Source organism: Puma concolor, chromosome B1 (genome assembly GCF_028749965.1).
Source record: "Puma concolor isolate L17-30 chromosome B1, mPumCon1.1.hap2, whole genome shotgun sequence".
In the NCBI taxonomy this organism is placed as follows: domain Eukaryota; kingdom Metazoa; phylum Chordata; class Mammalia; order Carnivora; family Felidae; genus Puma; species Puma concolor.
In genome coordinates, this window is record NC_141670.1 from 85049340 (window position 1) to 85071590 (window position 22251).

The following is a 22251-nucleotide window of genomic DNA, read 5'->3' on the forward strand; positions in this document are numbered from 1 at the left end:
AGATATTTTGAAATTCCAGGCTGAAAGCCTAGCTGTTGCACAGAGATAGATGTTTTAGAGACATGTTCTACATGCTTACTTAAATATTATCATATGCTGTTAAATTGGTTTCCTAAGCATTATATCTAGTTTGAGACAAATGCAGAAAATATTTCTCACTTTCTACCTTATCTTAATGCATTTTATGAATCTCATATAAAAGTTCATTTTATTTCAAGATGATAATACTACAGAAGTGCCTTTTTTTTAAAGTGTTAAGATTATGTATTAAGAATTATAAACTAAAAGTAGAATATATTCAGGTAAATTCTTGTTCAAAAACATCCTCATGATACAAAAAGACACACGGTAGGATTATACAACATAGTGACCCAGCCTGTGCATTTGACATGGTCTAACATTCTAAAATATAATTTATGTACTTTGTTTCAAGATTTATTAATCACCAGACAGGCTTCGCCTTTACATGGCCTACGAGGCAAGCAGGACCTTGTGGCTACTTATTTCTCCAGCCTCATCCCATGCCTTATTTAATCTGGTGTGGCTGAACCACATGCCTTTTGAGAGGTCTATCAACATTTGCATTCTTGAATAAAATAAAGGCACACTGAAAATCTTTACTGACCTTAAAAAAACACTGATCAGTGGTAAAAGTGATAGGGAGCCAGTCATTCTGTTTAAATCTCATATATATCAAATAGACCTCAAACTGATGAATCTCATAGATGTTTTATAATGTTCTCTTCCACTTTGTTTCTCATGGTACTTTTTTTCTCTGTCTCTCTTGTTTGCTCACTCTGAGAAAAATCTTTAGTCCTAAAGATCCAAAAATGAGGAATAAAAAATATTACATGAGGACTCCACTGGTGATTCATATCCAATTAGTGTTATTTCTTCTGTTCATTTTTCTTCATGCAGTGTTGATGCTCAGTTGGAATACTATGTGGTGTGTTATTTATCATGGAAAGTGCATTTGCCCTCCTGCCTCCCAGGATCCAGGGCAGATGCTGTGTGCCATTAAGTTCATTGTTATGGATTCTTGGTATCATTTAATGAGAGGTCCTGTAGAGCACTTAGTATTGTCAAGCTGGCGATAGAAATATGTGTTTTATTTTGCTGTTTGAATATTACGATATCTGCACAGGAGCAAATATGGCAAAACTCATTGAGAGGTTTTTTTTTCCCTATTGTGCCAAGATTATTTAAAATGGAATGAGCAGGGGAAAGTGTGCTGTAATGGTAAAAACACAGAATTGGAATTACTATGGACCTTAGTTCAAAAACCTCTGCCACTCAATACATGCTTATGATTATAGAAAATTACTTAATCTTTCAATTTCTACATTTTTGTAGGTAATAACATTATCACTTGTCTTATAAGGCTACTGTAGTAATTAAATGAGCAATCAGGAGACTCTAGGGTTTTGTTTTGAGGTGTGTGTGTGTGTGTGTGTGTGTGTGTGTGTGTGTGTGTAAGTACAGCTCTGGGTTTGAAAGCTGGCTTTCCCAAACTCTACTTAATAGCTATGTGACATGGCACAATTAGCTACGTGACATATAATAGCTATGTGACATGGCCTGCTACATGCATTCATAGACCTTTAGTATGTGGAAACCACTCTTACCATCCATGTAAAGAATCACATACACAGTAGACACTTCATATGGCAAACCTATTACTATTGTTGATCTTAGCTGAATGCTATAGTGCTTCAGACACACAACTGAGTCTATAATTTATTTTAACCTCCTCTAGCTTACTAACCTGGCACATCTCATAGGTATGTGCATTATGCGTTACCACAAATTTCCAGTGGGCAGAAAAGCAGGCTGGGCATGTCTTCAGCCACAAAGCTGGTGTGTTGGGAGCTGAAACAGTGATTTTGGAATGAGAATCAGGCTGCAAATTAATTGGGGACTTCTAGGCCACAGAAAAGGAAGAACTTGTCAATTTTCTTGTGTTATTTCTAAAATCTAGCATAATATCTAGCATATAATAAGCCCTCAGTAATGCAATATTTTTCCTAAGAACAAGTGAAACTGTTATCAGAGAATGATATGGTTGCATTTAGAAAAAGGGAGGAGGGGCACCTGGGTGGCTCAGCTGGTTGAGCCTCTGACTCTCCTTTTGGGCTTGGGTCATGATCTCACTGCATTGGGCTCTGCGCTGACTTTGGATTCTTTCTGTCTTTCTCCCTCTGCTCCTTCCCTGCTTGCGCTAGCTTGTGCTGTCTTGCTCTCTCTCTCTCTCTCAAATAAATTTAAGAAAAAGGGAGGCAAATGTAGAGGGATAAAACAATGTAGGTGATATTGTTGTTGCCTAGGCTGATAATTATAGTGGCTTAGACCAGGGTGGTAGTGGGAGAAATGGAGAAGTATACATACCTCTGTGCATTTTTAAGCAGCTAAAATCAACAGAACTTCCTGACGGATTATATCTGGAGGTAAAGTACTCAGGATGACTCAAGCATTCTGGCCTGCATGACTGAATAGATTGGTGTATGTCGCTGATAGTAGGTGAGCGTGCGGTTTAGAAGAAAGAAAGGAGTCCTGACAGGTTCTCAGCTGGACCATCTGGGTCTGTGCTATCCAATACAGTAGCCATTTGCCCCATATGGCTATTTAAACTTAAGTTAAAATTTATTAACATTAAATGAAATTTAAGATTCCATTTTGTAGTTACCTTAGTCACCTTTCAAATGCTCAATAGTCACATATGACTAAATAGCCATCCTATTAAATAGCACAGCTACCGAACATTCCTATTATCACACACAGTTTTACTGGACAACACAGATGTAGAATAAACAACAGTGGCATCTAAAGAAGGACTACAGTATAAAACTCTTTCTTCCTGCCCGTTAGAATTTAGTGTGGAGAATGAGAAGGGTGACATCAAGCTTTCTACTTTACATTTGCAGGTAAAAGATAAAAGGTTTTCTTACTCTGTTTTTCCAAATTGTAGTATCAAGATACATGTTCTGTGCAGTGATTTCTAGTGGGAATGAGATTGTATAAAGTTTCTTTTTTTAATTTCTTTTTATTTTATTTTGAGAGAGAGAGCGAGCAAGCAGCGGAGGGGCAAAGAGAAAGGGAGGCAGAATCCTAAGCAGGCTCCGTGCTGTCCGCACAGATGTGGGGCTCCAACTCACAAACCGTGAGATCATCACCTGAGCCGAAGTCAAGAGTCGGAGGCTTAAATGACTGAGCCACCCATATTGTACAATGTTTCTAATGGAGAATCCATCTAGTATACTAGTTTAAAACATGGACACCAAAGACATATCTCCTGGGTTAATCATGGTTCTGCCACTCACTATCTGGGTGACCTTGGGTAAATTACTTCTCTAAGTTTAATTTGCCTCATTTGTAAAATGAAGATAATAATAATACCTATTTCAGTGGGCTGTTATGCATATTGAATGAATGAATATTTGTTAACTTCTTATTACATTGCCTGACATAAATAACCATAATAAACAGCATATTTTTTAAATTAATAGAAAATAAATAAGAATTTTGTTCTGTTGTTGACATACTTGGGAATTATGGTAGCCAAGGCTGGCCGGTAAGGGAACACTTCAGCAAAATATTTGAGTGAGCCCTCTGTTGAGCTGAATAGAAGTTGCATTCAGGTGAGTCCCTCAAGTGAGAGATTTCAGTCTTCCTATTCAGGAAGAAACCATACTCACCAGGAATTAAAATAAAAAAGAGAGTAAGGGTTAGGCATCCGACTTTGGCTCAGGTCATGATCTCACGGTTTGTGAGTTGGAGCCCCTTGTCAGGCTCTGTGCTGATAGTGTGGAACCTGGAGCCTGCTTCAGATTCTGTGTCTCCCTCTCTCTCTGTCCCTCCCCCACTCATACTCTTTCTCTCTCTCTCCAAAAATAAACAAACATTAAAAAAATTAAAAAAATAAAGAGAGCAAGATTTATAGTCACAAAACCTGGGCACAAGTCTTGATTCTGCCACTTACTAGCAATATGGCATTCAATAAATCACTTCACTTCTCAATTCTATTCTTCTCATTTGTCTAAAGCAATGTCATTCAGTAGAACTTTTCATGATGTTAGAAATGTTCTCTACTTGAAGATGATAGCTATGTGACTAATAAGCACTTGAAATGTGCTGAGTCGACCTGAAGTTTTAATTGTGCTTAGTCCAGCTGGCTCTGGAACGAGTGTGTCCAAGGTTTGTTTTGAAAATAAAGAAGAGATACATTCTATACAGAAGTATTTTTGGTTACTTGGAATGCCTTACAGTGCTCACCAAAGAGACTCACTGCCAAGCATCTTGTGGAGCCACTTGAATGGCATCTAATTATGAAACTTGACTAGGAGGTGTCTGGCACTCCAGGTTTAGGGATGGAAAGGGAAGGAAAAACAGCCTGAAATGGTTTCAATTTCTAAGCTTATGAGCACGAGTAATGGAAAGGTGCTGAGAGTGCCAGCACACTTTTTTGCTTTGCCCCCTGAACTTTCAGGTACAGTTCATAGTTTTCATGGATACCCAGAATGAAAAGACATGCATTTAATATATGTGGATTTCAGACAGACTTCACATTATATGCCACACTTTAAACACCAGTGGAACCCTGAGCTTTAAGATAGTAAATATATATATATATATATATATATATATATATATATATATATATATATATATATATCATCCATCTTTGATAACTTGAAAACAAACTTCAAAGTGTAAATAAGATGTTACTTAAAAGTAAATAAACACCGGGCCGTCTGGGTGACTCAGTCAGTTAAGTGACTGGCCTTAGCTCAGGTCATGATCTCATGTTCATGGGTTTCAGCCCCGCATCTGGCTCTGTTTTGACAGCTCAGAGCCTGGAGCTTGCTTAGGATTCTGTGTCTCCCTCTCTCTCTGTCCTCCTCCACTTGCGCTCTGTCTCTGTCTCTCTCAAAAATAAGTAAACAGTAAAAAAAAAAAAAAAAAAAAAAAAAAAAAAAAAAAAAAAGAAGAAGTAAATAAACACCAAATCACCTTGATCAGGAACAGCAAATAGACTTTTAAGGTAGAATAAGACATGCTTATTTTTATCCCTCATTGTTTTCTAACACAGTTCCATAAAACTAAATGATGGAATCTGGCTATTCATCAGTTCAAACTGCTACAGTGATTACAACTAAACCCTGCAGTTCCTGTGTTCCAGTGTTTAGTCTTTGTACATAACTTGAAACCTTCTTGAATATACAGTACAACGGCTGCTTATTTTAATGTCAGGTGAAAATCAGGAGTGACCATTCAGAATATCCCATCATTTTTCAGTGAAATAGTGACTCACGGACTGCAACATTAACCACGTTGTCATTTTTTTAATGCACTTTTTTTCAAAGCCTGTGATTTATGGCTGCAGTTTTTATCCCCACATGGGTTCAAGCACAGACGGTTTGAATTGTGGGTTGAACATACTGTGAAAAATATTGTGAAACTTGACATCTAGTTGAACTTTGTTCAGCTTTATGGTGTCACCCAACCACTTTATGAAATTGAAGCCACCCCCGAGTCATTTATGTCATCTATTCTTCATTGACTGTTTAGTGTTTAATTTTTTTTCCCTAATGGGTAAATTCTGTTATGATTCTTTTAGGTTTGATTTAAGGTCTAACTTTGCTCAATGAATGAAAGCAACCTGGCTATTACACTTTGTACCCGTGTATGACCGCATATAGTTTTAGAGTATGATAACTACCAGAAGGCTCTGGTTAAATTGTATAGCTATTTTTATTGTACAAAATGGTATTGTGCAGCTCATTGTGGGGAAATATTTCTATTTACTGAGGTAATAACAATTTCAAATAACATTTTAATGCCTTTTTTTACTGGGCCTTTGGTATATGAATTTTTATCAGGCTATTTGGTCCTCCTACATTCTTGTAAATGAATTAACTATTATTCTCAGTTACTCTTTCTTACAATGATTACTTTTCATAATTTCAGGAATTTTTGAATTTACATACTCAGGTTTTAAAATTTTATTATTCTGGGTTCACAGTCCTAGTAAAAGAGGTTCTCACATGTGGAGCAGTGACTTCAGCACTAGAGAGATTTCTTGTGCATGTCCCTTAGATGAGCTAAGCAACTCTATAGTCATTTTTCTTTTGAAGAAGTCTAGAAAGATGTTGCTGTGGCCAATGTCAGAGAAATTACTACCTGTGCTCTCTTCTAGGATTTTCATGTCTCACATATAGGTCCTTAACCCATTTTGAGATTATTTTTGTTTATGTTGTAAGAAAGTGGTCCAATTTCATTCTCTTGCATATAGCTGTCCAACCCCATTTGTTGAAAAGACTGTCTTTTTCCCATTGAATTCTTTTCTTCTTTGTTGAAGATTAATCAAGAGTATCTATAAAATACAGCAAGAGGGGGGCGCCTGGGTGGCGCAGTCGGTTAAGCGTCCGACTTCAGCCAGGTCACGATCTCGCGGTCCGTGAGTTCGAGCCCCGCGTCAGGCTCTGGGCTGATGGCTCAGAGCCTGGAGCCTGTTTCTGATTCTGTGTCTCCCTCTCTCTCTGCCCCTCCCCCATTCATGCTCTGTCTCTCTCTGTCCCAAAAATAAATAAACGTTGAAAAAAAAAATTAAAATACAGCAAGAGAGATAGATCATGAAATGTCCTGAGCTACACTAGATTTTTCCATCCCACCCCATTTCCCCAACATTTTGCCCCAAACAGAGGGAAATGTTTGTAATGGAATCCCTGTATAGTTAGTGTGTTAGTGAGGGTTCTCCAGAGAAGCAGAATCAATACCTTGTGTGTGTGTGTGTGTGTGTGTGTGTGTGTGTGTGTGTGTGTAGAAAGAAACAGAGACAGACAGAGACAGACAGATTTATTATAAGGAATGGCTCACACAGTTATGATGGCTGGCAAATCTTAACATCTTCAGGGTAAGTCCACAAACTGGAGACCCAGGAGAGTCTATGATACAGTTCTAATCCAAAGGCCAGTGAGCTTGAAGCCCAGGAAAAGCCACTGTTTCAATTTGAGTGCAAAAGCAAGAAAAAGCCATGTCCTAGTTCAAAGTCAGCCAGTCAAGAGAAATTCTTTCTTATTCAGGGAGGGGTCAACCTGTTGCTCTAAACCCCTTCAACTGCTTGGTGAGGCCTACCAAAATTAGTGAGGACAAGGTACTTTGCTCAGTATACCAATTCAAATGTTTATCTCACCCAGAAACACCTACCGTAGCATTTAACTAAATATCTGGATACCTTGTGATTCAGCCAAGTTGACACATAAAATTAACCATCACAGTAAGGAATGCCATATGAAGATACATTTTCAGCTCTTTATCCCTAAAAAAGACATGTCCAATCCAGAGTTGCAGACCTAGATCATACAAGGTTAGAGGACTCAAAAGTGTCTCATTTTATCTATTGCATTTATTCATTTTAACTGGGACAGAGCTCAACATTCTACTTTTAGGTTAGTTTATATTCTGACTTGATCTCAAATTTCAGGAAGATTGAAGAACAACAGTCTGTAAGCAAACCTTTCATTCAGTCAGTCATCAGGCTCAACACTTCCCACAAACTAAGGACTGTGGTAGGACACAAAGATAAATAAGGCAAGTGTGCCACACTCACAGACTTAGAGCAAATACTCCCGCTGTTGGAATTTCTCCTTGAATACATCATCAGTAGGCTTTAAAATTATGTTGTAAATAGAAGATAAACATTCTCTTCTTTTAACTATGTTCTATTTTGGTGATCTTAAACCTAATTTTATTTTTTTTAGCAGGAAAAACTTATTTTTTTCATACAGAACTATACATGGTGGTGGGGGGGGCACCTGGTGGCTCAGTCGATTAAGTGTCCAACTCTTGGTTTTGACTCAGGTCACGATCTCATGGTTTCAAGTGAGTTTGAGCCCCACATCAGGCTCCGTGCTGACAGTGCCTATCCTACTTGGGATTCACTCTCTCTGCCCCTCCCCTGCTCATGCTGTTTCTGTTTCTCTCAAAACTAAATAAAATTTTTTTTTTATTTTTTTTTTTCAACGTTTATTTATTTTTGGGACAGAGAGAGACAGAGCATGAACGGGGGAGGGGCAGAGAGAGAGGGAGAGACAGAATCGGAAACAGGCTCCAGGCTCTGAACCATCAGCCCAGAGCCTGATGCGGGGCTCGAACCCACGGGCCACGAGATCGTGACCTGGCTGAAGTCGGACGCTTAACCGACTGCGCCACCCAGGCGCCCCATAAATAAAATTTTTTAAAAAAAGATCTGTACATGCAATTTCAGTATTAATCAAAAAAATTCAATTGGAGCTGGTGATTGGCTGGAATAAGGAAAAGGTCCTGATGCCTGTTCATGTACTTGACTTCTCTTTCGTCAACACCCTCCCCTGTCCCTGAGCCACAGGGGGTAGGGAAAGAAGTTTAAAAACTATCCATCTATTTAATATTCCTTCCAATGTTTTATGAATTATATGTAAAAACTTTAAAACAGGTTTGGCTATTTTTCTTCAGGTTTCCCTGGAACTGATTTTGTGTTCAGTTATTTCCGTTCATTCTTCATAGAGTTGTTTGTTTTTAATCTCATTTTTCTCCTTACACTATTTAATAGTCTGGTGTTTCAAGTATATTATATGCTCAGTAGTGTGTTCCTTTATGGAAGGTTCAGAGGATCAGAATGACCTCCTGAAACTTGTGATTTTGCTGAAGAGGTAAAGCCTATATTTTTGAAATATTTAAACAAGGTAGGACAAAAGAAGCCATGTAGACAAACAGTGTACCATGAGGTTATTTCCAGAGATTGGCATGAATATTTCATCAAGTATCAAGAATATCACACTTTTACAATTGGAATGCCAAGATCCAGAGTGTAAAGATATTTTTCAAGTAAGCCTTAGCGATCATCTGTCTCCTTTGAGATTTATTTTATCTGGTTTACCTTTTATTTTTGCAGGTAGCAACGTAAAAGGGAATGGATGGCAGTAAATGCCAAAAAAATGTTTAATGTGTATGAGGCCTAAGCTTATTAGTGTTTGAATATTCAGTCTTTTCTTTCAACATCTTTTTTTTTTTTTTTTTGGCTACTTTTTGGACTCTAGGAGAGTCCTAGCCTATCTCTTAGAAGATTTTTTTAAAACGTAGAGTTCTAGTGATAGCAAAGTAATGAATTCATAAAAGATTGTATGTGTTTAGGAGGGCAGTGGATTTTCCAGAAAGACATTTTTGCCGTTATTGTTGTAAAGTAGCAGTTGAAGGAGACAGCTTTTAAAAGTAGATGCTGTTGTTGCTGTGAATAAATGAGAATGTTTATAGATGGGGAAGGAGTATTTTTAAAAATATTTTTCTATGGATTAAAAATGCATTTACACAGCTCATCTCTTTTGCCATTCACACCAAAGGCAGAGTGAAGATGTGTAACTATTTAAGTGTAACATTAATGCCAAGATTGCTACCCAGATAAATGTGGAGACATGCAAAGACTTTGTCTATGGGTCTTGTAATATTGGACACCAGTACACACTTGAACATATTTTAGGGAATATCAGTTACCATGCACTGCATACCTAGTAGCTGTACCATTCTAACTAAAAGGTCCAGATATAACAATACCAAACTATAACTTAACCTTTGTTCAAAGTTCACTTTAAAAGTACATGAAAATTAAAACAAAAAAGTACATGAAAATTTACAAATGTAGTTCTAGAAGTCAATAGCCCCACTCCTTCCAAACCCCATTTACTCAGCTTATGTTCATTAAGTACCTTCAATAAATAAGGCACTCTGGTTTTTTTGTTTGTTTGTTTTTTAGTTTAATTTTGTGTGTATGTGTGTGTTTACACCAGGGAATTATATGGGCTGAGGAAAAGAGTGGAAACGGGGATTATAGTCTAAAAGACTCGGTATTCTAGTGACTCAGAGACAAACAAGCTGTTTCACTGAGATGCTTCCATCTGTGAAACAAGAGGTTTCACATTATTCTCTGAACTTCCTTCCAACTGTAACATTCTGTGAGTTTATAGTTATTTTTTAAAACTATATCAAAAAAGTTAGATTTATTCTGGTATCCCGTAACTTGGACAGTCTAACAGGATATTTTGAGAATAAGGACGTGCTAATAATCACAATAGAAGATGAAAAAAGTTATATTAACTTTGGTTTCCTGTAACTTGGACAGCCTAACAAGATATTTTGAAAGTAAAGACATGCTAATAATCATGACAGAAGGACAGGTGTAAAGTGGCATATACACATATGTTCCACCTGTAACATATGTTGGTAAAATGACAAATAATGGGGGAAATCAGTAACATAAAACACATACATACACAAAAAGACCTTTATCATCTATGCATGTCAATAATTTTGCTTTTTTGAGTTTTATTTATGATGCACATATCATTGAGACTTTTTGTCTAGCGCTTAACCAAGCACTAATATATAACTGATAGTGAATCCTAAGAGAGTGCCATTCCTAGGGAACACCCATCAACTACTTAGTGGCAGGCCAATTACGTCAGATCTCTTTCAACTTGGAGAGGAGGGCAATTTGTCCTAAGTAGGTGAAACAAAGTTTGGATGTGTGTATGCCTTTACTGTTCACAGTGCCACTGCCATTACCCACATCTGACAGCTTTCAGAATGCCTGGACCAATGACATGATGTCCCACATAACATTGTTTCTACCAAAGGATACTTGCTATAACAAAGGAGGTGCAACAGTGAGCTTGAAATTCCTGCATGCCCTACCACCCCAAAGCCACAAATCTAATACAGCAGTGGAACATTATTAACCATGAGAGGCTCAGCTAAGGCCCCATTTTAGGGGAACTTATACTTAGGATTGGAGTACTGGTCTCCAGGATGAAGTTTGTATGCTAAACCAACAGCTGATAGAGGATGTCTACCATAGGTAGAATACTCAGCTCTCGGAAAAAGGGGGAGCCCTTATTACAATCAATCACGATGCCCACTAGTGGAGTTGTGCTTCTTTTCCCTACCACCTTAGACTTTGCCAATTAGAATCCTAGTTCTTGAGGCATGGGTAGGGGCAGTTCTGTCAGTAAGCCATAAAGAGTCCCACTTATCTGAAACCTATGTGTGGTTCACACGTGGTCTGATTATCATGCATTTCTTACTACTACAATGGATCAGCAAAGATGGCAAGGGATACTTATCATTGTGAGGAAATAGGGCTGCTGCTTCATAATCTGAGTGAAGAGAAATATGCCTGGCACTTAGATGTGCTCCATGCCCAGAGGTGCATGGGAGATTACAGTAACTAAGATTCCTTAAAAGCAAAGAAACTAAGGGCCTAATCACTTGTGATTAATGTCTGGATCACCTCACAAGGCAGCACCCAGGACCAGCTGAAGTGCCAAAGGAATGTGAGGAAAATCTAGAATGAGTGGTAGAGATTGGTGATGAATGTCAACTAAGGCCCCAAGGATCGCTGGAATATTTCATATTATAGCTTGGCTCATTACTCCATTTTGGGGAATTGCATCTGGTCACCACTTCAAAGGATTATACTTGAACTTCCCTCTTAGGGAAGATATGAGGGATGATGTTTTATATGCCACAAGGATGTCAGGGAGTGATGGAAGTGCAAGTTCTACAAGGGGTGGCCTGTCCTGGGCCCAGTTGATGTACTTTTCTATAATGGGCCAACCATAACTTGTCCTCAAGTTTTGACTGTTTGCCCAATGGAGGGCTCCAGATGCTGCCACCATTGTCACCTTATTTCCTAACACCACCAGCTATATCAGCCTCCCTCAGGGTGAAGACCAGGTGTTAGCATGCCCCCAATGACATCTATATCCAGAATGGTTCAGGTACCTATGACTAGATCCAGGACAGTTCTATCTCCACTGGGATATTGCTTCCCCAGTGGCCACCCAGAAGAGACAAGCAGAAGTGCAGAGGACTTAATGTCTCATAGGATGAATCTTTACCAATGAAATACTATAGAAGGTGGTAAGGAACTGGCGTATAAATGTTGCTTTTTCCATTTAACAAAGTTTTCCAAGGTGCGTTGGTTCCATATGACTTATCTAGAGCTGTTTCACATGACCAAGTAACCAGCCATGTTTTCTTGTGAAGTTCTGCCCAACTCAGTAACCTCCCACCTTATGTCTACTTTTGGCTTCTCCTACAGCACTTCTCTTCTCACCTCCCTTTTGCTGACCTAGGATTGCTTGATCTCAGTCTCTGCTTCCTAGAGAACCTGGCTTGAGATACAAATCAAGGTCCTTCAACTCCCAAGTTTTGTTCACTGAGTAACAAATTAAAATGTAGTGTAAACAGTCCTCACCTTCCCAACTGAAAAGTTTCCTGATTTGAGTACCCCTAAGTACCTTCTCTCTTTGTCTATTTTAGTGTATTAATGTAATCAATTTCTTTCATTTTTCTTAAACTTACAACTACCCTCTTACTATGTCCCATTTTGTTTTCTAACTTTTTATTACTCTGCTCTGGTTTATTATACTTTTATTTTATAGTTCCTCTGTATTCGAGGGTTTTCTTCAATGCAGAGAAGCTTTATTTGGTTGTTTTTCCCTTTTAGAACATGTAGCTGTTCAGTGCCAGAAATGAGCAGTGAACGTCAGGTTTCATCTATAGATTTCTGTATATCATTTTTGACATATTGGAGGAGTGTAATAAATTGTAAACAACACATTATGGACTCCTTTCAGCTTATCTCAAGTCCCCAAGAACACTAAACTTTTCTGACCATGCTTTGCCAGGTTTCTCTTAGGGAAGGAGACGTACCCCACCCCAGTATCCTACAATGTCGTCAGCAGCTTCTTTACCACCCTTCCTTCCCTCCCTCATTCCCTCTCTTTTCATTATTCTTTCTGACAAGGATTCAGGGACAGCATGAATTATAAACCCATGGTGCATCTATGAGTATTAAATAGGAATACTTAGCTAGCATTTTCATTTTAACTGTATATTGAAAATAAAGTAAGTTGATATGTCACAGTTGCTGTCGATCTCATATCTGACCTAATTGTCCAGATCTTTTGACTTAGATATCTCAGGCTTTTGGAATTATTTTTTTTGTGTTGGTTGTTGTTGTTTTGTCCTGAATTTGAATTTGTCCGGCTATTTGAGTGCACACAGAGAACTTGACTCTCCAGTTTTTCAGTCTCCCCCTTCAACTTCGGTCATGAACTTTCTTTACTCTTATTGTCTATTAATTGACCACTTCTTCGCCCATAAATGTTGTGTGATGAAAGCTAATCTATGGAAAAGTTAAAAATGAGATTAATGTTCGCCAAAATTGTGGAGACATCAGATAAAAGATGCAGCACTACTATACTGCATCCCCATTGAAACAAAACAAAGGCAGCTACAAGCATTTGAAAGCAAGTCACATTTTTGCACACCATCCATTATTCTTACATTTAACAGGATGTTAGAGATTCTACATCTTCTGAATTTATTAGCTTGGTATTTAGCATGTTTCACAGCCAAAATAGCAAAGAAGGTTCATTATTGCTGGTTAAATTAGCCTCATGAAAATGTTGTTGGTAAAAGGTTACAGAAATGAGTAAGAGATCTAACCAAGCAGCATGTTAGACTATTTATCATTATAATTTAAAAGCCATTCTGATGATTTGAATTAACTTGGCTAAAGGCTAGAGAATTAGATAAAAGGTAATAATTAAAACCTAAATGGCAGGATTAGCTCTTCCTTTTGATAAAGAAAAGACAAAACATGCATACCGCATTTACTTAAATTGTCCTCTTGAGAGAAACTGAGGCCAATAAATCACAACTGATTATACCATTTATGGGCTTTTAAAATATTTTACAGCTATATTGTAAATAAACTGGGTTACTGGAATAACTTGTGTTTCCTTCAGACCTAGTCAGATATCCCTTCCCACATTATTTTTTTCCACATTATTTTATTTTGGATGGCTGAAGTCTAGGATTTAGCTGTTTTTCTATTGAGGTTTTAGTGTTTGGTTTTTAACTGAATTGTCATATATATATTATATGCATATAATATATATATAACATATAATATAATATATATATTATATATTTATATATAATGTTTAATATATAATATATATTTATATATATTTTATATATTATATATTTATATATTATATATTTATACATATATTATATAATATATAGAGGATAGTTAAGTTTTTGTCATCTTTGTGAAGTTTTACCAGTGAAAACATTTATTTAACTTGTATTTGTTTTTTTTTTTTACCTCTTTGCCATATAAAACTTTAATGTTTGGGTGACCTAAATTACTCATATCTTCCTTTGTGTTAAAATTATTTATTTTATTTTAATTCCAATGGAGTTAACATACAGTGTTATTTAATTTTAGGTGTACAATATAATGGTTCAACAATTCCATATATTTCTCAGTGCTCATCAAGATAAGTGTACTCTTAATCCCCTTTGCCTATTTCATCCATCTCCACACCCACCTCCTCTCTGATAACCATCTGTTTGTTCTCCATAGTTAAGAGTCTGTTTATTGGTTTGTCTCTTTTTTTTCCATTTATGTGTTTGTTTTGTTTCTTAAATTACACATATGAGTGAAATCATATGATATTTGTCTTTCTCTGACTAGCTTATTTCACTTACCATTTTACTCTCTAGATCTATCCATGTTGTTGGAAATGGCAAGATTCCATTCTTTTTTATGATTAATATTCTATTGTATACATATATATACTACTTCTTTATCCATTCATCGATTGATGGAAACTTGGGTTTCTTCTATAATTTGGCTGTTGTAAATAATGCTACTATAACATAGGGTGCAAAATCCTTTTGAATTAGTATTTTTTTTATTCTTTGGGTAGGTACCCAGTAGTGCAACTACTGGATCATAAGGTAGTTCTGTTTTTCACTTTTTAGGGACGTCTATACTACTTTCCACAGTTGTTTTACCAGTTTTCATTTCCCCCCATCCTACATCCTCATCAATGCTTGTTGTTTCTTGAGTTTTTTATTTTAGCCATTCTGACAGGTGTGAGGTTTTAGCTCAGTGTGGTTTTGACTTTCATTTCCCTGATGATGTGTGATATTGAGCAGTTTTTATGTGTCTGTTGCCCATCTGTATGTCTTCTTTGGAGAAATGTCTATCCACGTCTTCTGCCCATTTTTTAATGGATTATTTGTTTTTTTGGTGTTGAGCTGTATAAACTCATTATATATTTAGGATACTAACCGTTTATTGGATATGTCATTTGCAAATATCTTTTCCTATTCAATAGATTGCCTTTTAGTTTTGTTGATTTTTTCCTTGGCTATGTAGAAGTTGTTTTTTTTTTTTTTTTTGATGTAGTCCCAGTAGTTTATTTTTGCTTTTGTTTCTCTTGCCTCAGGAGACATACCTGGAAAGATATTGTTAGGGCTGATGTAAGAAAATATTTTTTTTTTTTCTAATAAGTGCATAAAACTTTCCCGAAATGGATGGTAAATCAGTTTCTTTTTAATTTGGCAACCTTTATAGTGTTCCTTGTCTGTGGACATAAGATCAAAATTATTTTTTCCCCTCTTTTCCATTCTTAACAGAAACCAGGAGCTAAAGGAACTTGGTGAGCTTTCTCCGCACTGGGACAATCTACGGAAAAATGTCCTTACTCACTGTGATCAAATGGTGAATATGTACCAAGATATTCTGACAGAACTTAGCAAGGAAACAGGTATGAAAGCAAAAACTTTTTACGTATTCAAGCTAAATTCCATTTCATATATGTTAGGTGAAAACAATAATAAACATTGTTGTTATGGATATGGAAGAGCCAAAATTAAAAAAAAAAACAACTTTTATTTCTAACTCTACCATCTCGGCATGATAGACCAGGAAGAAACAAATTGCACTATTTTATCTCATGGTATTATTATAAGAATAACTGAGAATTTTTAAATTGAATTTCCGTAAAAAAAAGCAGCTTATACAAATATGTTTTCCTTTCTGAAATCCTTGTAACATTTTTCTATATCAAGCATACTTTTCAACATACGTGCATACGCACACATTTATTATTTACTTAATAATAATGTTCAGTTTTTTTTTTTCCACTTAGGGTCCTCTTTCAAATCAAGCAGCAGCAAAGGAGAGAAAACATTAGAATTTGTTCCAGTAAATCTACATTTGCAAAGAATGCACGTCCACAGCCCTCACTTGAAAGGTAATATATAATATTCTTTTTTTTAATGAGCAAATTATGTTAGTGTGTGCTTTTTTTAAAAAGCTTGACTATTGGCAGAATTTAAAATTTCAGAATTATATAAAGATGAAGATGAAGCAATTTAACTTGATAATGACCCTGATTACTACAAAAGGGGGTATAGCATTTTTGTTGCTGTGTTTCTAAACAGTACTTTAAAAATGTGGCACCTGAATTGAGTAACAGGTGAATATACGAAGTAAGTGTTAGCTTCCTAAGTAGTACCAGTGATGGCTAATAACTGTGTTACTGTTTTAATAAGAAAAAGGAAAAACAAGACTTGTTCATTTTGTTCCTATCTTGAAAAATCAAAGCCCAAAGATAGACTCATGAGCTGTTTTTCTGATTTAGTGGTGACTATCAACAGAATCACCCGCTTCTCTATGAGCAGGGAATTTATCAGAAAGAAGGTGGTAGAGTATTTTACTATACTCAGTTGTGAGAAACATTTTTCAAGGAAAAGTGTATAGATTTTTATAAACATACTTGAATGAAGTTTACAGCGAACACTGTATTGCATTCATTGCCATTCTACATGATTCCTTGCTATTTCTTAGTAAAAAAAAAATATTTTAAAATATTCTTCTCATCTCCCATTTCCTTTAACTTATTGCAATATCAATTTTTGTGCATAAGTAGAGTGACTATATGCCTGCATTCACATACATCAAAGTCTGATATTATGCTTGTTGTCCAGCATCATTGTTAAAGAAGGTCTTCACCTCTCTTCCCTCTCAAAAGTCTCCCCGTTTAATGGTAAGTGCTATAGTCATCCTACCAGTACCCATGTTCCTGGAGCCAAAAGTTACTTTAGATCATCCAGTCCTTCAGGATAAGTGTATCAACATGCAAACACACACAGATACATCTAAAGATGCATGCTAACACCCTATTTTGTAGCCATTGTCACAATATAGAGGTTCTAGGTTTTGAAAAGTCAAAATCTCTATTCTGCTTTAGAATCATCTGAAGTTTTACAAGCATAAAAATTAACCAGTTTTTCTGTGTTTGTACATATTGATTATATATATGCAACCAGCTCATGTGCAGGTTTAAGTGTAGTTATAATCATTATGATGTGTAATGTTAATACCTCTAGTAACCTTTATCTACTATCTAAAATTTTAACTTGGCTCCTTTTCACCAGAAGTTATGTCACTGAAAGAACTGAAATACAAATGAAATGGATTGGCCCAAAGCATTTAGAAACTCTTCCTTGATTGCTGCATATCTACCAGTAGTTTGAACATAACATCCGGTGGTTTTAAAAACCATCAAAACCAAAGTATAAATAAATAATAAAGAAACTAAAATACTTAAAATCTATCTGAAAACCAATGTCTTTTTTTTCTAATGACCAATATTAAATCACTCTAATGATATAGTAAAGTTTATGTAATTTGAAATGAAACAGAATTTCAGCTCTCCCATTTTTGATGTATGACCTTAAGTCCGTTATTTACTTTCTAAGCAAGTGTACTTTTCCTATTTAAGTGAATTGGAGTATGTAAAACACCTAGAATGAACAATAATAGCCATTATGAAACAGGTAGCATTTGCCATCACTGGAACAAAATAGATCTTTCAGTTCTATCAGGTCTGTTAAAAGGAGAAAAGTGATCAGTGAAGAGCCTATTAAGGGACAATGAAATCTTGAACTAAGAAGTAGCCAAATTTAGAGAAAAGATGAGTTAGGCATTTTGGAAAAATTATCATATGTAAGCACTTAATGACTGATAGAAGGAAGAAATGAGAGAAGGACAACTTCAGTACCTCTGTGGATAGATAGCTGTATCATCAAACCAAGTGGCTTGTTGGGGCCCAATTGATATTGATGTATATTTAAATATGCATTCAAATATTTGGCAATGATCCTAACATACTTCCACCAAAGAAAAAATATTATCTAGGTGACCTTTTATTATACTTACTTCTTGAAAACAAAACAAAAACAGAACCATTTGTGCTGTTCTTTCCAAGATGCTATCTGAAAAATGGACCAGAGTGAGCTAGAAGGAAAACAATGTGTTCAGTTTGGGTTTCTGTAATTTGAGAGGAAGAAACTTGCAACTGAAGTAAATTTCTAAAAGCAAACATAATTTCTCCTAATTATTTTGGTTTGTGATATGTATCAGTTTCCTAGATCTGCTGTAACAGAGTACCACAAACTGAATGGCTTAAATAAACAAAAAATTATTGTCTTGCAGTCTGGAGGCCAGAAGTCTGAAATCAAAATTTTGGCTAAGCTAGCTCCCTCTGAAACCTATAGGGGTATTCTTCCTTACCTCCTCCTGGCTTCTGATAGCTTGCTGGCAGTCTTTGATTTTCTTTGGTTTATCAATGCGTCATACGGTGTTCCCTGCGCATTTTAACATCATCTCCACTGTGACTGTCTCTATCTCCGAACCTCCCCCTTAAGGACACCACTCACACTGAATTATGATCTGTCCTAATGACCTGATTTGAACTTGATTACATCTGTAAAGACCATATTTCCAAATAAGGTCATATTCTAGGATATCTTTCTGGGAAGCACAAATCAACCCATAATAACAGGATATATAGAGGAATTTCTTATTTGTGATGATAAATATCAAGTAGTATAGAGAAAAGCAAGATTTTGATGTTATAGAACTAGGGTACGACTCATGAACTAGGAGACTTTTGCTCTAGAGCAGTTTTCAGAAAGACTGGTTCTTCTTTTTAAAGACCTAAAGGAGGGGCGCCTGGGTGGCGCAGTCGGTTAAGCGTCCGACTTCAGCCAGGTCACGATCTCGCGGTCCGTGAGTTTGAGCCCCGTGTCAGGCTCTGGGCTGATGGCTCAGAGCCTGGAGCCTGTTTCCGATTCTGTGTCTCCCTCTCTCTCTGCCCCTCCCCCGTTCATGCTCTGTCTCTCTCTGTCCCAAAAATAAAATAAACGTTGAAAAAAAAAATTAAAAAAATAAATAAATAAATAAAGACCTAAAGGAGAAAATGTGGGAAAAGGCTAGATATCCTCATAGCCAAGAATTAATGCAAAGGTACTGAGTTCTACCGCATACTGACTTTTTCTCCAAGGCACCTCATGTAAATTTTATAGGTATTGTATTGTATTGTATTGTATTGTATTGTATTGTATTGTATTGTATTGTATTATACATATATAAATAATTTTATATACATCATATATATGGTATACATATAGTATATGTGATATTGAATATTAAGCTTACATGTTTTTTAAAATATGTTTTTATAAGTTGAAAATTGATTATTTGAGATTGGAATTTAGGTAAAGTAAGTGCTTTATAGGCTATATCACCAACTATATGTTATAATAGAAATTGAAAACTTGACTGAATTTTTGCGGTCCTACCATCCACTTCTTTGATATTGACTAAGTTAAATAAGCTTTCTGAGCATTGGTTTTCTTATTTGCAAAATAAAATGGTTAAAGTTTAAGATGACAGTCAATCAAATTTTCTACTTGCTTATATAACATGTAGTCAGCATATTAAAATAATTTCAGCTAAATTTATTTAAGATCCATGGTTACTGGTTTGAATGTTTAGCTGCATTACAGACAACATTTTGCAAGATAATGATGCAAGTAAGATTGGCCAAGCCTTGGTATTTTCACTGGTGAGTTATTTGGATGTAGTACATTTATTTTCATTCTCACCATTAGTAAATTACCTCAATCCACACTTGATTAATATGCCTGATATATTTGGATAGGCAGCTTTGCAAACAATAGCAGGCAGATTCACCAAACACAAGGCTAATGTCTAGCTCTAGAAACAAGTAACTGAGCAGAACTAATGTTGTCCTGTCTCATACTGACAAATGAAATAACCTCCATTTAACGTCAGGTGCCCCCAGGCCCATTAAGTTAACTTTTCACCCTTATTCATTACTTAATACAGCAAATACAATCCCAACAGAGATCTTAGATGGCAGTGACAGTAACAAAGACAAAACCTTGAAATTAAGAACAAAGTTTTCTACCCCGGTGAATATTACTTTAATAGAAAACCAGTTATGAATATTATAAAATATGGATTCTTGTAACACTTTTTTAAAGGTTTATTTTATTTTTGAGGGAGAGAGAGAGAGAGAGAGTGAGCAGAGTGAGGGAGACAGAGGATCTGAAGCAGGCTCCACGCTGACAGAAGAAAGCTGGATGTTAGGTTCAAACTCACAAACCATGAGATCATGACCTGAGCCAAAATCAAAAGTCAGATGCTTAACTGACTGAGCCACCCAGGCACCCTGGATTCTTGTGATATTATTCTGTGTTTAAGTTGTTTTATTTTATGTTATAGATATATAATAGCATATTATAGTACATGGCAAAGAGAGAGAGACAGAGACAGAGACAAGGAGACAGGGTAAGAAAGATACAAAGAGAAAAGAAAGAAAAGAAAGAAAAAATCTATAGTATATCATAAAGCTATAGTTGGAATCAGGTGCAACATAAGCCAGAATTTATTGTGTAACTAGGATGAATCAGCTAACCTCTGCTCCTTAGTTTTCAAACATCCACATTGAGGGAAGGAACAAATGAGGAGCTGTTTAGAGCTCCCTGATTTCTGTGTCTCGAGTTTGAGTATATCACATCATCAATGAAGTATAATTACTTTTAGATATGTTTCATGATGTTGCCAAATTGTTTCAACTATTCTGAAATAGTTCTCCCTTAAAATTCCTTGTTCTCTTGTGATTCACGTCAAAGTCATTTTGTGGGCCATGTTGAAGTCAGGGATTGTGCTTTAAATTGCTTCTTGAAACGAGATCAGCATGTCTATGTTTTTTTTTTTTTCTTTTCATTAGAACTATTTTTATAGTTGTAGGAACTTTAAAGAGATTTTCTGGGAAAAAATAGACTTATTATCTCATATCTATTATTAAATGGCTTTTAAAGGCTATGAGGCAGCCCTATTATTAAATTTCAAGCCAACCTAGTATCTTTAGCTTGATGAGATTTGCAACTTGAATTCCACTTCCCTGTTATGCTGTGTATGATGCCATTTTCACAAAGCCAAGGACAAGTTTTGAGATATGAACTATCAAAAAAAGAAGACACACAGATTCTATTTTTTTTTAGAAAGAAAAAAGACCTCTGATTTTATTGCTCAAATTTTCATAAAATAAATGTCCACCTAGATTTTTATAGTTGCCTCTAAGTATCAAAAATATGAATGCTTTTATTATATGCAGTTAAGGACTATTCATATCATAAAGATAGATAATTTAAACAGCAGGATAAAATGAGGAAATTTTTCCAAAGAGACAAATATGAATGATAAGATTGTTATTTAAGAGTTTTATTTTTATTGACTATTTGTTTACTTGTATATCTGCTCATTCTTAGAGGAATACAATACATTTCAGTTAATTCTAACTGAATTTTAAAAAGTACAACTGTTACAGCCAAGACTGAACATAGTACTTTAAGTGTATACCGTTCTTCATCAACTACACTAAGATACCAGGAAATGAATTCCATAGTGTACCAAAATCTGTCTACCATTTTTGTCATAATTGCAAGTGGCATTCAAGGGTGAAAGGACCAAAGAGATAAATCTAGCAGTTCGAATACTGTGATATTGGTAAATGATAATTGTCAAACAATATTTGCAAAATACTAAGACTCCCAAGAGTTGAGATTTTGTGATTTCAGTAAGAGTGTGGTATTTAAAAATTATAGTGATTAGTGTAAAGTATGACAGAGATGATTTCAAAGTTAAGGATTATATAGCTGTATACAGCATCTTCTTATTTTAGATTATGTGACAAACCTAACATATCCATAGCTGAAGAGCACAGCTGTATCTTTTGCTTAAGTTCATGTAAATTCTGAGAATAACATTCAGCAGCTACTTTCTGTTTCTTTCAGAGCCACTCCTTGGTCATTCATGATTGTGGAACCATCCCAGTGTGGGGATGGGGCTTTCCTCACATCATCTATTTTCCAACTCTCCCCAGATGTCAACTGAATGTCCTAAATTTCAACTCAATTCTAACATTATTTACCTGGAGATAGCATCAGATTCCCAGGTTAATGACTGCCCTTCACTTC

General features: G+C 35.9%; 1 protein-coding gene across 9 annotated transcripts in view; it reads left to right on the forward strand.

Annotated features, from left to right (window-relative positions):
• INPP4B (inositol polyphosphate-4-phosphatase type II B) overlaps positions 1 to 22251 on the forward strand; it is a 778175-nt gene that overhangs the window by 590736 nt on the left and 165188 nt on the right. For all 9 annotated transcript variants that reach the window (XM_086704171.1, XM_086704175.1, XM_086704169.1 and 6 more), the window contains 2 exons: positions 15532 to 15662; positions 16047 to 16151. In XM_086704171.1, coding sequence (XP_086560297.1) covers positions 15532 to 15662; positions 16047 to 16151 — 236 coding nt within the window. The remainder of the gene's footprint in view (positions 1 to 15531; positions 15663 to 16046; positions 16152 to 22251) is intronic.